The sequence below is a fragment of the Seriola lalandi genome, unplaced genomic scaffold, assembly GCF_002814215.2.
Source record: "Seriola lalandi dorsalis isolate HSWRI2012SDOR001 ecotype SW California unplaced genomic scaffold, Sedor1 jcf7180002054572, whole genome shotgun sequence".
Taxonomy (NCBI): domain Eukaryota; kingdom Metazoa; phylum Chordata; class Actinopteri; order Carangiformes; family Carangidae; genus Seriola; species Seriola lalandi.
In genome coordinates, this window is record NW_019525125.1 from 1,873,056 (window position 1) to 1,888,664 (window position 15,609).

At 38.4% G+C, this 15,609-nt stretch overlaps 1 protein-coding gene across 1 annotated transcript in view; it reads left to right on the forward strand.

The window, feature by feature from the left end:
* Positions 1–386: 386 nt before the first annotated feature.
* shoc1 (shortage in chiasmata 1) overlaps positions 387–15,609 on the forward strand; it is a 21,359-nt gene continuing 6,136 nt past the window's right edge. The window contains exons 1-25 of the mRNA XM_023417129.2: positions 387–418; positions 881–956; positions 1,331–1,460; positions 2,000–2,090; positions 2,229–2,419; positions 3,003–3,162; positions 3,320–3,419; positions 3,498–3,639; positions 3,738–3,842; positions 4,031–4,160; positions 4,297–4,391; positions 5,900–6,145; positions 6,483–6,974; positions 7,890–8,093; positions 8,278–8,472; positions 8,950–9,042; positions 9,634–9,815; positions 10,017–10,089; positions 10,300–10,369; positions 11,516–11,691; positions 11,783–11,888; positions 12,836–12,947; positions 13,781–13,902; positions 13,987–14,074; positions 15,075–15,206. Coding sequence (XP_023272897.2) covers positions 387–418; positions 881–956; positions 1,331–1,460; positions 2,000–2,090; positions 2,229–2,419; positions 3,003–3,162; positions 3,320–3,419; positions 3,498–3,639; positions 3,738–3,842; positions 4,031–4,160; positions 4,297–4,391; positions 5,900–6,145; positions 6,483–6,974; positions 7,890–8,093; positions 8,278–8,472; positions 8,950–9,042; positions 9,634–9,815; positions 10,017–10,089; positions 10,300–10,369; positions 11,516–11,691; positions 11,783–11,888; positions 12,836–12,947; positions 13,781–13,902; positions 13,987–14,074; positions 15,075–15,206 — 3,543 coding nt within the window. The remainder of the gene's footprint in view (positions 419–880; positions 957–1,330; positions 1,461–1,999; positions 2,091–2,228; positions 2,420–3,002; positions 3,163–3,319; positions 3,420–3,497; positions 3,640–3,737; positions 3,843–4,030; positions 4,161–4,296; positions 4,392–5,899; positions 6,146–6,482; positions 6,975–7,889; positions 8,094–8,277; positions 8,473–8,949; positions 9,043–9,633; positions 9,816–10,016; positions 10,090–10,299; positions 10,370–11,515; positions 11,692–11,782; positions 11,889–12,835; positions 12,948–13,780; positions 13,903–13,986; positions 14,075–15,074; positions 15,207–15,609) is intronic.

Here is a 15,609-nt window from a genome sequence, read left to right on the forward strand (position 1 = left end):
TTTAGACAGTTTATTTATTTATTTAGCTTAGCTCTCCTTTAATTGACATCTGCAGCCGGCAGAGTTGTTCAAATCTTTACTTTGAAGAGAAGCTGTCTCTGTTTCCGGCTCTCGATTTCCTTGTTCAATTTTAGATATAAGACGATGAAATTAGGCAATACCCCTTAAACTGGCATTTTTCATTATACAACGTGAACAATTTCAGAAGAATTAAACTTCATGCTCGGACCACGAACCTTTGTCGCCGCATTTTTCTTTACAAAAAATACTTCACAAAATAGTCAAAAACTTCTTCAGGAAGTAACAAGGGTAAATTCATCCTGTTTTGTGTAAGTGTAATTATGACATTTTAATATTTGGGTTTTAACGTTTTGAAGCTCATGCGCATGCGTGAAGCTCAAAGCCCAGAAATGGAACCGTTAATTCATCCTGAATAGACGATCTTTGACATGAATCCATGAATGTCCCGTTAAACAAACCTAAATGAAACTCACGCCGTTATGTAAGTTTGATGCCAACTAACACGGTGCTTTTATTGAAGTTTAAATTGTTTAGTTTGTGCCATTGAAGCTTTAGCAACTTGAGAATATTTTAGTAGTTGAAGGCTTTAGAAAAGAGAGTTAACTAACTTCATAGCGTACTCGGAAGACTTAGCTAACCAAGCTAACAGAAATAGCCACGTACTATTTATTTTGTGATATTTTAACAGTTATTTTAGGAATTGACTTAAATTGATGTATATACGATGACATTAGATATTAATTTTAATATATCTGTTGAAGGATATCGTTAAGATAATGATAAGAAAACAAGAAATATCAAATTAATGTTTCACTAAAATATGTCACTTTTTTTGTGTATGTTCATTTGATGTTTACAGGTCGGAAAACGAAGGCTGTTTACCTACTCATATTTTCTCTACTATCAGATATAAAGCTCTGGACTATGTGTTTGAGGTCAGTTTGTGGCTTGCTAATTTTACCTCAGAATATCTCATGTATAATATCTCAAAGTTGAGGAAAACGGGGAAACTTAAAGGACAATATTAGGAGCCAATTCTCAGTCTTTTTTTGAACCACTTATTGTTGTGAAAGGGTGGCAGGAGCAAACACATTGAAATTAGATAAAGGTTTCACAATTCTAAAAATGGGTTTTAAACAGCTTAAAGGCTTAAACATTGTTAAAACCCTTTCACAGCAGTAAGTGGTGCAAAAAACAGCTAATTGGTAGCTTAATATTGTTTTTTAAGTTTTGGTGAGAAAAGAAGCCGCAAACTTAAAGCACCGATCCTGTCTCCCTCTTTCCTTTCTATTTTCTGTGTTTATTTCAGGCGACCACCAGTTTGAAAGTCATGATGAGCTTGCTGGCACTGCCTACGCCTTACTTCACTGGTACCCATGACCTGTACCCCCACAGTGGCAAGCTGCCTGAAGACACCTACAGGACGCCGTGGATCAGAGGTATACAAGCGGCCTAACTAATATGTGGGCAATCAATCTGCGTGTGTGTACTCTGATTTCTGAATGTGTAAGGAAATCTGTAAATGTGTGTGTGGTGATCTGGCTGTTGTGAATGCCCCATTTCCCTGCCTAGTCATCATTTCCACACTACTAATGAGTCTTACGTCTTAGGTACTAAGAGCTTGTTTAGTACAGTGATCAGGGAGTGATCAGTTGTCAATTTATCCAGGCCTTGGTTAAACATTGTCATTATCACACTTTTCCTACTAAGACAGTCACTGCTCCTTGACTTTGAAGGGCAGAGTACTCGCAGAAGTAAGTTGTATCCCTCTTAATACTAGCATTAGTCTTCATCAGTCACATTGTTAGTCTATGTAAAACTTGCAGATGATGTTCATGTTAAGTATGCTCTCCAATTTCTTGCTTTTGATTTTTGATGACCAGCATAATCATTTTTGCTTCTCCATTTATTTCATATATGACAAGTGATTCTCAATGGGAGGGTTTGTTTATATATTCATTTCTTATACACCTGACAGGAAAGGTGATATCTACCTGCAAACTCTTTGTCAGTGGCTCTGTGCTTGACGACTTGGGAGAAAAAAAACGGCTCGCTAATTCACCAGAAAGGTGCTGTCACTCACTCGCTCTGCATCTTCGCTCCTCCCATTGCATTTTATCATTAAGATCAGAATTTCAATATTTTAAGTGTTAAAAAGTTAAAGGGGGATGATTTTTGATTTTAGAAAAAGTTTTGTCATATCTCAGATTTAACGTGACTCTGAGCGAGGGGAAAGAGGATGTGGAGGTTATACCCAGCTCTAATCCTGACTCACTGACGGAGTCAGACCCGGATGAGTATGTTTGCATTTTAAAAGAGTCCCAGGCCGGTGGTCCATGTCAGGAATCTTTTTTCAAGTGGACAACTGACCATATGAACCCTGGAAATGACAACAAAGGTAACTCAACCTACCATAGCCTACCATAGACAGTAGTTACATTAATTTACTTTTAACTGACAGGAGACTGTAGCTAGCAAGCTTATCGATTCTTAATGGACAAAACTTCACAAATCAATTATTTATTTTTTAGATGGTTAATCCATCCATCAGTTTTCTGCCTCTTATCTGGGTCCAGGCATAGACAGATTTTACCCTTGGTCATAGACCCCCACCACTCCTATATAGGAACCCCAGACTGAAAGAGACACTTTGCATCTGTTTGTGGTTGTTTGGAGCCTCATGTTTAGTAATCCACGTATGATTCCAGGTCATATTAACTGCTTAATTTTATTACTAGGAATTATTGTTATATACAGCTGGGAAGTACTGACAATGTGTGTGATAAATATCAATAAATGTACATATGTGTAAATAATTGTTTATCTTATTGTTTGTTTGCCATCATTCCTTGATGCATTTTCTGCGATGAATAAAAAAATGTCATTGCATAAACTCTGCATCTAGTATATTAGAAGAATGACTGTTATGACCGTGACACTGATTCTTTTTCTCACCAAAAATATGTTTACATCTGTCAAAGATCTCCTGCCTGAAGAACTCATGGCTGTTGATTACCTGACACAATTTAAGAAACATTTGCCCACGTTGAAAGCCAAACTGTCCAGGCTGAGGACGCTTCCTGTGGCCGACCCTCTGCTGAGCTCAACAGGAGATGCCATCTCTGAGGAGACTATATTCAGGTGAAAACTGCCTCTATATATTCACCCACAAGTGTGTTTCATAATTTTGTAAACATAGTGGTTGTTGCATTTTGAAACTTGCCCATTACTGTGTACTGTGTTCCAGTGTTAGCCATAATTAAAATAATTAAAACCTGTTGTTTTACAACCTTTTCAGACACTGTGCGTCTTATAAAAAACCCCCTGATGTGTGTGACACTCAGATGTGTGAAAGCATAAGTGAGGAGTTTGCTAAAGAACCACTCATGAAGGAAGAGGTAATTTAGAAAAAGTTAAATGCCAAATTATTGTCGTATGTAAGAGATTACTTAATTTCTATAATTTTTCCTCCGTAGTCTCTGCTCCTACCTGTTGTAGTGGACACTTTAAAACTGACCACAGAAAACTGCACCTCCTTTTCAAGTCTTTGTGGTCGTATGAATGTTGCTCCTGAACTGCTGGACGAGCGACTTCCAGTCCTGGATGTGCTTCATCAAGGTGAAGACAAGATAAGAAGGTTTTAAATGAAATAAAAATACATAACAATATAGAAAAATAAACTAATATAGTTACATTTCTTCCAGCTTCTCTTTCAGATGCATCTCTATCAGTAGACATTTCCCAGTATGATTTTCCAGAGGAGCCCAGTGAAGAATGCAAGATGAATGGAGTTGTGATGGACTCAGATTTCACAGGTACAAGTTAAAGAGAACATACACAAAAAGTGTGACCTGTTAGATGTCCTCTTTCTTATGTAAAAAGAAAACCATTCTACAATGGCTGGTTCAAAAATCTGGCTATTTTACTACTGTAACTGGCTATTTTTGTTATTTTAGTATTCAGATGGTGGTGTCCCCACCCCTGGGCTTAAATGTTTTGTTTCTAAAAGGATGTATGAAGCCTCCAACTGAAATGGAGCTGGACTTGACTCTGACTCCAACTCCGACGACCAGTCACACCCGTCTCCGTCTGTCCACTTCTGAGCTCGAGATGGAAGAGCTGTCACCACTCCGCAGACAGTGAGTGATGATACCAGGTCAAACTGTTGTCAGACTGCTAATACTACACTGATGCAAGAATAATGTTCTTCTGTGACATAGTTTGTGTTGTGCACAGTGTAGAAAAGTGCTTGTGACATTAATGATTGTCATGTAGATCTCTGGTGTCAGTGAGAGCTCACAGAGAGATGGAGACGGCACTTTGGAAAGCAGAGAAGCATCCAACCTTTGTGGTGCGCTTTCTGTTGGCAGGTAATTACAAGGTGTAGTTTTGTAGTTTTGCAGTTTTGCACTCCCCCCTTTTATACACTGAGATCACTTTACTCACTATTAGTTATTGGTATATGATACCGTAGCTCTGTAGCTGATTTCACTTGTTTTAAAACGTTGTGTTGGAGCTTTGTCAGATGATTTGTCAGACATATGTCATAAGTCATGTCAGTTTTCTTCATCTGACAAAAGCGCTGACACAACGTATTGAAATAAGTCCACATACAATCCACTTGGACTTAAGGATGAACAGTTTTTGACCATAACTCACAAATTCATAGACTAATTATGAGACAGTTTAACAGATATGACTCATAGGATGAAAGTGACGAAGTGATGAAATTTCAAAGGTCCTCTTCACTGTGACATCATGTTCTGCAAAAACATTTCCGGCCATTATTCAAAGCTGTAACTCAGGAAGGGGAGATTGTGATCATGTTTTCTGCAACTTGGCTGGTTGGTGGTAATTCTATATTTTTAGTTCATTTTATTTGGGTGAATTCTCCAGGAATAATTAAAATGGGAAATTAACAACAATCTACCTCAATAACATGTGCAGGCAATGAAAATACATACATAAATAAAAATAAATAAATTGACAGTCAGATTTATTGTTGTTGTTTGATCGTATGTTTGACAAGAAAAAGGGAAAAGTGGTGTGTGTGATCCTATCAAATGTTCAAATGCAAATAATAGACTAAAAGCAGAAATAAAAGTAAACGATTTTTACTTTTTATCTTTTTTAATTTTACTTTTAGCAGTTTGATAAATATTGGCAGTGGGCTCTGTCTTATGGGCTGCTATAATCTTTGCAAACCACTAGATGTCATAGTGCTTCCTGAGCATAGACTGAGTTCAAAGCCCCAGAGGTACACAAGGCTTCATCCGCCCCTCTGTCCTCACCATTGAAGACCGTTGCATAACTGTTATCTTCTCCTGTGGCTCTGGAGGGAGCTTAAGTGGACTTCAGAGACTTTTAACAGAAAGCCTGCTTTACAAACCAGGGACAGTGTTTCAAGGACATGGGCATTTACCAGACAAGGAGGCTCAAACAGTTATGGGAGTTGTATGTCACAGCATTTTTGGATGTTGGCAGGACTAAAAGTCAGGAGATCTCTGATTCTGCTGGACTGATTCTGAACATGTGATGGAGTGTATGTATACACACATGCATCTGTATAAACTCATTGCTCATGATAATCCTTTGTAGTTTATTTTTGATTTAAGTCATGAAATTAGTCTGCTTGTGTATTAATTAATTATCAGCAAACTATTTTGGAGAAATTAATTGTGATTTTTATCAGTTCAGTCACAAAATTTTGACATTCAAGAGGTGCTGTCGAGTGATTTAATTTGAAACGCATTATAGAACCGTGATTCTGGAAGTCAGTGTTAAATGAACCCCTGATCCTGGCAGTTCAAAGACCTACACTACAAACAAATCTACAAAGAATGTTATTAAAAATCTAATCTGCCCTATTTTCTCACAGAGCCTCAAACATATGAACCAGTAGTTGACTTCAACCCGCTGTCTGAAGCCGTTAAAGTCATTAAATCAGAGACACAAAGCTTTATCTGTGCTGGCGGTGAACTGCAATCACAGCTGAGGATGGGAGACCCACAGGTGTATTTGTGCAGCAGCCGTGAGTTCACAGAGAGCATGAGGTCTGAGTTTCCATCCACCAAGGACAAAAAGATGGAGGACTTTGAAAAACTGTCACTTGAACATGTCCCATGTGAGTATAGTTGTTATAGCTTCACAAATTTGACTAGGATGGTAAACTGAATATATTTAGGGTTTGGACTGATGGTCAGACAAAAGAAGGCGACTTCAGTATGTAAACAATATGGCTGTGGTGAACTGTGATGGAAACTTCACACTAGCTCCTGACATTTTATAGACTCAATAATTAGTTGATTAATCAAGAAAATATCTGGCATATTAATCAATAACGAAAAGAATTGTTAGCCCAAATGTAAGTGTATCCAGCCTGTTTCTGTGTATGTATTGCTCCAAACCAGTCTGACATACTTCAATTTGTGTGTCCTTTTCCTCATCTCCTCTGGTTTCAGTCATAGATGGATCCTTCCTGAAGAGTCCCACAAAAGAAACTCGGATGCTTCACCCGAAGAAACATGAAACTTTTCATGCAAAAGCAGATGATCCCCTTCTGCAAAAAGAAATTCTCACTGACACGCTGCACACCAGCAACACAAACAATAAGGATGTAAAAAAACCTGCAACTGTATTGTTTTCAAAACCTGCTGCTGCCACCAACACCAAAGATGACATTTCTGTTGTGAGGTTCTCAGAAGTCGCAGATGTGTCTTCTGCTCGTAAGAACCACACCAACACAGTTAGAGACGACTGTAAGACCAAGCAGAGCGCCCACACTCCTGAATGGACTGCGTCCTCCAGGGTGAATATCAGAGATAATCACAGAGGTGTGGTTACCAGACGTCCACCAGAGAAGGACCTCGACCCTCTGTCCACCTTCATGATACTAAGATCCCAGCAGACAGCTCCGCTTACGGGCACATCTCAGAGCTCAGCCAGCTCTCCAGGTATAGACTGTGCAGCTGCTGTGGCTCATTTGGTTGTAATGACGAATTATAGCTTAGTGGTAGGTAGCCTAGGTTTTTTACTTTTTAAAGATTCGTTTTTTGCCATTTTGATTTATTTGATCGTTGACAGTCTAGAGAGAAACAGCAACATGCAACAAAGGTCCTCCTGCAGGGAATCAAAGAGTGGACAGTGCATTCATGTTGTATGCGCCTTAACCATTCAGTCACTGGCTGCCCCAGGTAGCCTAGATTTAGTAGATTCAGTTGAAAAAGACATATTAGTCGAATTGATGGTTTTTTTTTTTTTTCACCGATTTTTGGGAGATTTTGATCAATATTTGCTTCTTATGATAAAAGAGATTTTTTGTAATTTAGCTAAAACAGAAATTCAGTGTGCACTGAGTAAGATTAATGAACGTCTTCTCTCTGTAGGATTGAATTTTTTTATTTAAAACTATGGCGCCACTTGGTGGTCATAAAAAAAAAAAAATGTGGCCACCAGATCTGGGGACACGGGATAAATCTGCTGCAACCAAAACACAGATTTGATAAATTTAAATTTTTTATTATTTTATAAACAAATCTTATTCCATTTAAATAATTTAAAATATCATCAAAATTGAATCAACATGAATGTACAGCAATATGCAAATGTTTTAGACACTAAAAGTGAAGTGAAGATGCTTTAAAAAATAATAGTTTTTATTTATCAGTTAAATTCATACAAAGTGCAGTAATGATGTTTGCAGTGCTAAACAGACTTGCATGAGTGTATTAATATAGAATTAAAAAATAAAACTCCAAACGTAAACATTTTTTGGGTTCAAGTTCAAGATACTTTGATACTTACTGTGCTCATGGTGTAATGACTTGCTAATGTTACACACTTTAATCTCATCTCCTCCTTTCAATCAGAGCCACAGGTGGAGCAGAAGTCACCACCATCTGAGCTGCAGCTTCTTCCAGAGCAGATACAAAGATCAGACGGGAGGCCAACGTATATGAGTGTTGCTGTGTCCGGAAATGCTACCAGAGAGCAGGAAGCAGCTGGTCAACACATCAGTCAGTCCAACCCTCAGGAGAGACAGGGCAGCAACGTAATACAGGTCCAAGCTACAGGTACAAGACATTACAACACTACGGGTTAAACCACACTATAAAAACTGGTGCAGTTAAAGTTACTGAAGCACTTCTCACTGACCAGACTGAATTGTTGTACAATGTCTGTGTTGGAGAGAATGATGGATAAGATGTTTCAGGTGGTGTTTTTGGTTTGTTTATTGAGCCTCTCGCTCTGTTGCAGACAGCCAGCAGCGTGCCTACTGTGAGCTGCTGGCCCTCGCTCAGCCTTGTTTGAACTCTGCCAGACAGCTGGGGCTCAACTTCCCGTTGTGGGGAGACTTCAGCTGCCTGGCCCCCGACCAAACACACTTCCTCCTCAAACAGCAGGAGAAGGCCCTCTGCACAATGCATGCGCAGAGCACAGAGCCGATCAGAGGTATGAATTTTGTAACTTTGTAAAACACATTTGTATGAGTTTTATATATGGCTTGTGTTCAACCGCTGAGCACTTTATTAGGAACACCATACTGAGTAGGGCCTCCCCTTGCTCTTAAAACAACCTCAGTTCTTCATGGCACGGATTCAACAAGATGTTGGAAACATTCCTCTGAGATTCTCTGACAGGAGTCTTCAGCAGTTGTAGCCCATCCATTAAGAGTAAACTCCAGAATCTGTGTTTCATGCCACGGTCAAAATCAATAACTGAAGCTCCTGACCTTTATCAGCAGTACTTCATGCATTGCTCTGCTGCCACTTGATTGGCTGATTGGATAATTGCATGAATAACCAGATGTACAGATGTTCCTGATAAAGTGCTTAGTGAGTGTATATTGTAGTATGCAGTTATTAATCCATTAAACCTTTTCAATATTGAAATAGTGAAATCTGTAAACTTCCACTGTGTTGCATGCAGATCAGGATCGGCTTTTCAGCCAGGCTGCTCTGATTCACATGCTGGTGACATTCAAGGAGCTGCTGCTGAAGTGTGACCTCAGTACTGCTTTGGGTCAGTTTAAGCCGCCATCACTCCTGCTGTTTGACTTTAAAGCCCCTAAAACCTGGTCAGATCTCTTTCTCTCTTTCTGACATTAAATCTTCATTAAGAAAAGACAGATTTTGAAACTCAGCAAAATTTGCTTTAACAGAACTGCTTGGGTCTCGTTTAATCATTGAATCATTTGATTGACAGTGTTAGCATGACACAACTGTGATTACATTTTGATTTAAATGTTGCTCAACACTGCTGGTCTTAAAACGTCTTGAAACGCATTGGATTCAGTTTCCTCCATTTGCTGCTGCTTATCCAGGTCCAGGTTGTGTTACATCATTTATCATTATAAATTATTGCTGTACACGGCTTGGATGTAAAAAAGTGATATAATGAAGAAATTATTTAGGCTATATTATGCTTCCTGGTTTTCCATCACACGTTCATACTTTGGACTGTATGACTGTGAAACAGGTTCTAAATTGCTTTCTCTGTGATATTGAAAAGGTCTTAAGAAGTCTCAAATTTAACTTAATGAACTCTGCAGAAACCCAGAACATATTACTCACCATACTGTGATATTTATAGCTTTCTTCTTATGCTGTATAGAGTACCTGACTAAGGCAGCTGAGGTGTGTGCAGAGCAGAGTCTGGAGCAGCTGGTGAAGAGGCTGAAAATCATCCTCTTCCTCAGTCACAAGAACCAGGAGTCCAACCTCAAATTGCAGGAGCTGCAGCAGCTGCTTGCTGCATGGCTGCACAGCAGGAAAGGACAGAAGAACGTGGAGAAAGTCAGTGTTCACAACAAGAACAAAGCTGTACTTTTTTGGCTTGCTTAGGGAATTGTGCACAAATTGTGTCACATATTGCATTTTTGTTACTGAAATGTTGAACTGATGTTTTGTTCCATCCAAAATCTTAATTTTCACTTTATATTCAGTTTGACCAGCAGCCACAATGTTTCTGTGTTTATGATCCCGGTCTTTCTGTAGGTCCTTGTCATAATATCAGTTGACTCTGACGTCAACAGATCTATAATCATCAACAGCTTGAGCCAAGTGGCTGGTGAGCGGCTCTTTTTCTCTTTCGGCCACATCACTCTAGTAGACTCCAGTTCATTTTTATTTTCTCTTATGTAGGTAAAAAACAAACTAAAAGCATCAATAATGAACAAAACCACTGGCAAGCCACAGTATTTTGCAAAAAAACACTATATAAAAACATGATGAGGTAGTGTCGTACAGTTGAGTATGTTCATGTTTTTTATTCTCTCAGGTTCAGCTGTAACTGCAGTTTGTCCTGAGGAGAACAAGACCAAACTGAACGGTGCCAGTGTGGTCAGCAGGTAAAAATATACAGCTGTTAATAAGTCTTTTCGTATTTATTGCAGTTTTTAATAGGACTGCATATATTTACTCAAGTGCAGTACTTAAGTTCAAATTTGACACCTAACTATTTATATTTTATATTACTTCCTACTTCTATGTTGCACCGTTTCAAGGGAAATATTGTGTTTTTACTCCATGAAATTTATCTCGAAGCAGCTTAGACCCAAGGATAATTAGACCCAATACAAAATGTGGGCGACCTGAAGAGAGAGAGAGAGAGCCCACAAACACCAGCAGCAGCATGATGATTAATCAGCTGAATCAATCAGTTAACAAGCAGGAGTATAATAATAATGCCATCAAATGTAAAGTTGTAGAAACTAAAATAATTTGCGTATATGCTTCAAAGACACATTTATATAAATAACTAAAAGCCCTATTTCCACTTCCTGCACCAACAATAAAACATTCTGTAGCCAACTGTGTGATAGATCGACTGAAGACAATCTTCTAACCTGTTTAATATCTGTGAATTAAAATCCCAAAAAACTGTTGCTTCATAGCATAAATCCTGTATGCTACTGATTTTTCTAAAATAACTTCAACTTCCGTTCTCTCGTCAGAACAAAGCTGCTGGATCCATCGGACGGTGTGATTTATTTCCATTTCAAAAATGATATATGACAAGAGTTCAGTATGATGATCTGTGGAATAAGAAGAACTCATCTCTTCAAAACCCTAATTTATAGAACAGCCTCTGCTCAAATCCAAACGTGTGTTTCTTTCCTGAAAATGAAAATATATAACTTATAGTATAAAATATAACTAGACAATAATGAAAGATAGCAAATAGGCACCATTGTATTTCAACACAATTTTCATAAATCACATCTAGATATTTTGGTGGTAAATCTCTATCTTGGCAATATTAAAATACAAACAGCAACTTTTTAGATTTTGCTGTTTAGTGTTCCATTATTTTATGAATACGTAGTAAAAACACATTTGTTTTCACTGTGCTGTGACTTTCATCCCACTATATGAGAAAGTAACAGGAGTGGCTGAAATGACTTAATTGTTTCACTGTGTTGAAGGAAATATTTCAAGCTGCTACGTTATGTTGAACAAAGTATTGTTTTCACACTCCCATCCTGTTCTACCAGTGTGTGTGATAGTGTGTGTGTAGTGGTGTATGAGCAGCATATAGGCCCCGACTTCCCCTGGAACAGTTTTCGTCTGGTGGTGGAGTACGACCATCCAGGCCAGTCTCCGTGGTCCACAGTCTGCGGAGAGAGAGGCATCGGTCACCTCACCTTCAACACCAGCATCTCTGACACTGGTCTGCTGTCACTCAGTATTCACACTACTGCACACTAATGTTTTCCATTTTTATTTTCTAAATGTATGTGTATTTTTGTTTTTACCACTAGAGGAGGAGAAAGCGTCTTGGTGCCTGGAAGACAACGTGCCTCATGTGTTGTTTGTGACGGAGGGGCTTCTTAACTGTCCACTGCTGCTACAGACACTTGAGTCAGGGTAAATTCTCCCATTCGTCCAGCCAAGTCCAATTACATCATATCCAGCTTAGTAAAAGATGTAGATTGAGAAACGTCACAATACCAGAAATTTTGACCAGAGTTGGTACCAAAACCACTGACTCTCAATGCCAAATTTGAAACCACGAAACACACGCACGCACACACATATTGTGACAGCCTGACCAATAATAACAGTGGCCGACTTATGTTGTGACACCCGGCTCACATTATGAGCTGTCACTATGATAGCGATGTTAGATAACATTGGCCTTTCTGAACGTTGTGTGTGGAGCATACAGCAGATGCCAGCTGCTGCAGTTTACAAACAATAACAGAAACAATGCAGGATATGAATATTTTGATTACATTAATATAAAGTTAACAACTGAAACTCACTCATGCTGAATTCTATGAACAGAACAAATCTGTGACTATCTGGCTTTTCGTTGTCTGTAACTTTATATGCTGCACTTCTTGTTGTTGTTGTTCACTGTGACTAGACTCAGACTAGACGTCCACAGTCGAAAAATTTCACATATTCATTATTTGTCATATTTTGGCATCGTCTAGTATCAAAGTATTTGTTCACTATTTAAATATGACCATGATAGTTGTACAATCTATATCTTGATAAATTGACAATAAATAAAATGGCTCAAGAATATTTCTTCATCTTTAAAACTTAAAACTGATCGAATCATGGATAAATTTATTAGATGATAAAAACAGGACAAGACAAGCTGTCTGACATAATATTCAAAACTGAGACCAGAATCGGAACATATAGCTGTGTTTTTTTATTTTTTTAATTAAAATAGTGAGAGAAAAAATTCTCAGTCAGCTTTTTAAATAAAATGTTCCTGCCAGTGATGATAACTTATCACAGAAACGCCATATGGTGAGACGTGTGTGTGTGTGTGTGTGTGTGTGTGTGTTGTGGTACAGGTTTAATATAACTGTGCTGGAGAGGAGCCACTGTCCGTCCCTGCAGATGCTCGGAGGGACCCATCACTACGCCGTGATCACAGTGGATGAAAGTAGCGCTATCGTCATTCAGGTACCTGGGACAGAGATGCCTGCTGCATCCCTCAAAAAACACAAACCTGCGATGATGCTGGATTAAATCAGTGTTTTCATCTCCCTCTGCTGAGCTTCCTGAGTATAGCATGGAGATGCTGAAGAATAAAATCTCTGTCCTGACAAAAGCAACTTACCATAAATTTTATATATAATAATATATAGTCATAATATATTTACCTCAGTGGCAGAGAGAAGTGGGCTTTTATTTGAGACAGGCTTTTATTAGAGACTGGCCTTTATTTCTAAATTTCAATGTTTCTCAGTTTTAATGCTAACTGTTTACCTGTTGTCCTGATAAATTCAGTATAACGATCATTCCCACGGCACTACGTCATCAGCACAGCAAGAGTCACATCAGGTGATCCACTTTGCCTTTTTCCCATGTTAAGCTATGAAACTCAACACTCGCTCCTGACATTTCACATTAAAAATGTTGTAGGCTTCCCTTTACAGGTAGGCTTTTAATGTGAAAAAAACAATAAGTGCTGAGTTAGCTCAATAGTCTGATTTAAAAACAACATCAAACAGTTGGAATAAGAGTAGGAAAACATTATTTCTGTTAAAAAAGGGAAAGTCAGGGCATCAGAGTGGTGATTATAAGATGACTGTATAGAGATGGATTTAATCCTCTGGAAATGTACATTATACTAAAATGTGAGCTGTTGTAGTAGCCTAAGGTAGATCCCTGAGTGTGTGTTTTTTTTTTTTTTTTTGTCTTAACCTGGCCTGTATTTGACATAATAAAACTGAAGCATGGACAATCAGGATGACAAAATTAGACTGTAAACATATAAGACCGTGTGTGTGTAGGAGCAGGATGAACTATGTCAGGAACGAGCCAGTGAGAGACTGGTGATGAGGCTTACAGCGCTCTCTCTTCAGTACAGCTGCTGTTGGCTCATCCTGCACTGCCCGGACATCCAGGGAGGAGGGTATGAGTGCACACATGTACACACAAACACACACACATTGTACACAAAGGCTCACTACCACTGCTTCTGTCTGTGTGATGGCAGATTTTCCAGCGAAGCTTTCAGTAACTTGGTGTTGGTTAATTCGTCTCTGGTGCTGTTCGGGATGAAGTCCAAGGATCTGGATGTCAAGGTAGAACACGTATAACCCAAACACAGCTCTTTTTTTTGCCTTTAACTGTTAGTGATTTTCAACAATACTCTTATGTACTTGATGTCAGAGCCATTTAGTTTTCTGTTGATGTGTAGACAAAGGAGCAGCACCCCCTAGTGGCCGTCTTGTCTTTAGTTGCATTAGTGGAGGCGTGTTGTTTCCCGTACTGGACAATGAAGTATGATCCGGCAAGACGAACAGAGCTTCAACTTATTTTTATCATTTATTAATTGAAGGATAATTTCTCAATCAGTCATTTGGTGTATAAAATGTCAGAAAACAGAGAAAAATGCTGATCAAGCAGGTGACAAGGTGACAGCTTAAAGTTGTTTGTTTTGTTGGACCAGCTGTCCTAAACAAAAAGATATATTCCATTTACATTTGTTGAAGAAAATATTAACTTTTGAGAAGCTTAAGTAAAGTATTTTTTGTTTTTGCTTAAAAGTTATTTTAATGCAAAATAACAATAGAAACCAGTGGTGGAGGAAGTGCTCAGTACTCAATGTAGAAATAAACTGTTATATGTTGGCATTTAAAAATTTTCTTAGATGAAAGTTTAAGTATTAGCATTAGAATGTACTTCAAGTGCAAAAGTAAAAGTACCACGTTTGCTAAATGGCTCATTTCAGAACAATATATATTAATGGATTAAAATTATTGATGCATTATGTGTACATCACATTAGTGTTGCAGTTGTTAAAGATTTATATGTATATACTGCTGGAGATAAATAATCTTATCTTAGTCTATAATGATACATCATAATTTATTTGATTATATTATTAATCTGAATCTGCTAAGTAACTAAACTTCATCAAATAATTTTGGTTAAATTAAATGTTCAATACTTGCCTCTGTATTTTAGTGGAGTTAAAGTATAAAAGAGCAGAAAATGGAAATACTCAAGTAAAGTACTTGAGTAAATGTACTAAGTTACCTTAAACACTAACAGAAACCTGTTTCCTACTCTGTCTTTCAGGTGCTGATAGTGTCAGAGGTGTTGGAAATTGCCCAGTGGATCAGTCGGATCTGCTTCCACAGCCTGATGTCCAGTGACATGGATCCTCTCAGCTACCTGAACAGAGACTGGTTGACTGTGATGCCTTCACAGGTGACCACAACATCACCAAACCAAATCTTCACAGACCAAACCATAGAAGGCCCATGTTTTACTGTTTGGATGCTGAACTGTTTGGATTCTGTGTTTTGGCTCCATCCACAAGATGAAGACTTGGTTTCTATCTGTTGTTAATTACATAGATCGGTCTACTGTTTGGTGAAGAGGCCTTTCTTTTAGTTTTATTTAACACTTCAGTTGTACTAATGGAGGATAACTGGATAGTAAATGGCCAAAGAGGGGCCACTCCTGTGCTCTTGCAGTGTCACACAATTAGCAGACACGACATATTGTTTAAAAAGCGCAAAATGGATTAGATCTCAGACCTGCTAGGCCCATCTGCACAAGCTCATAAGAGAGAGCCCAGAAAGTTGGGGTAATCTTATTACTGTCGCTC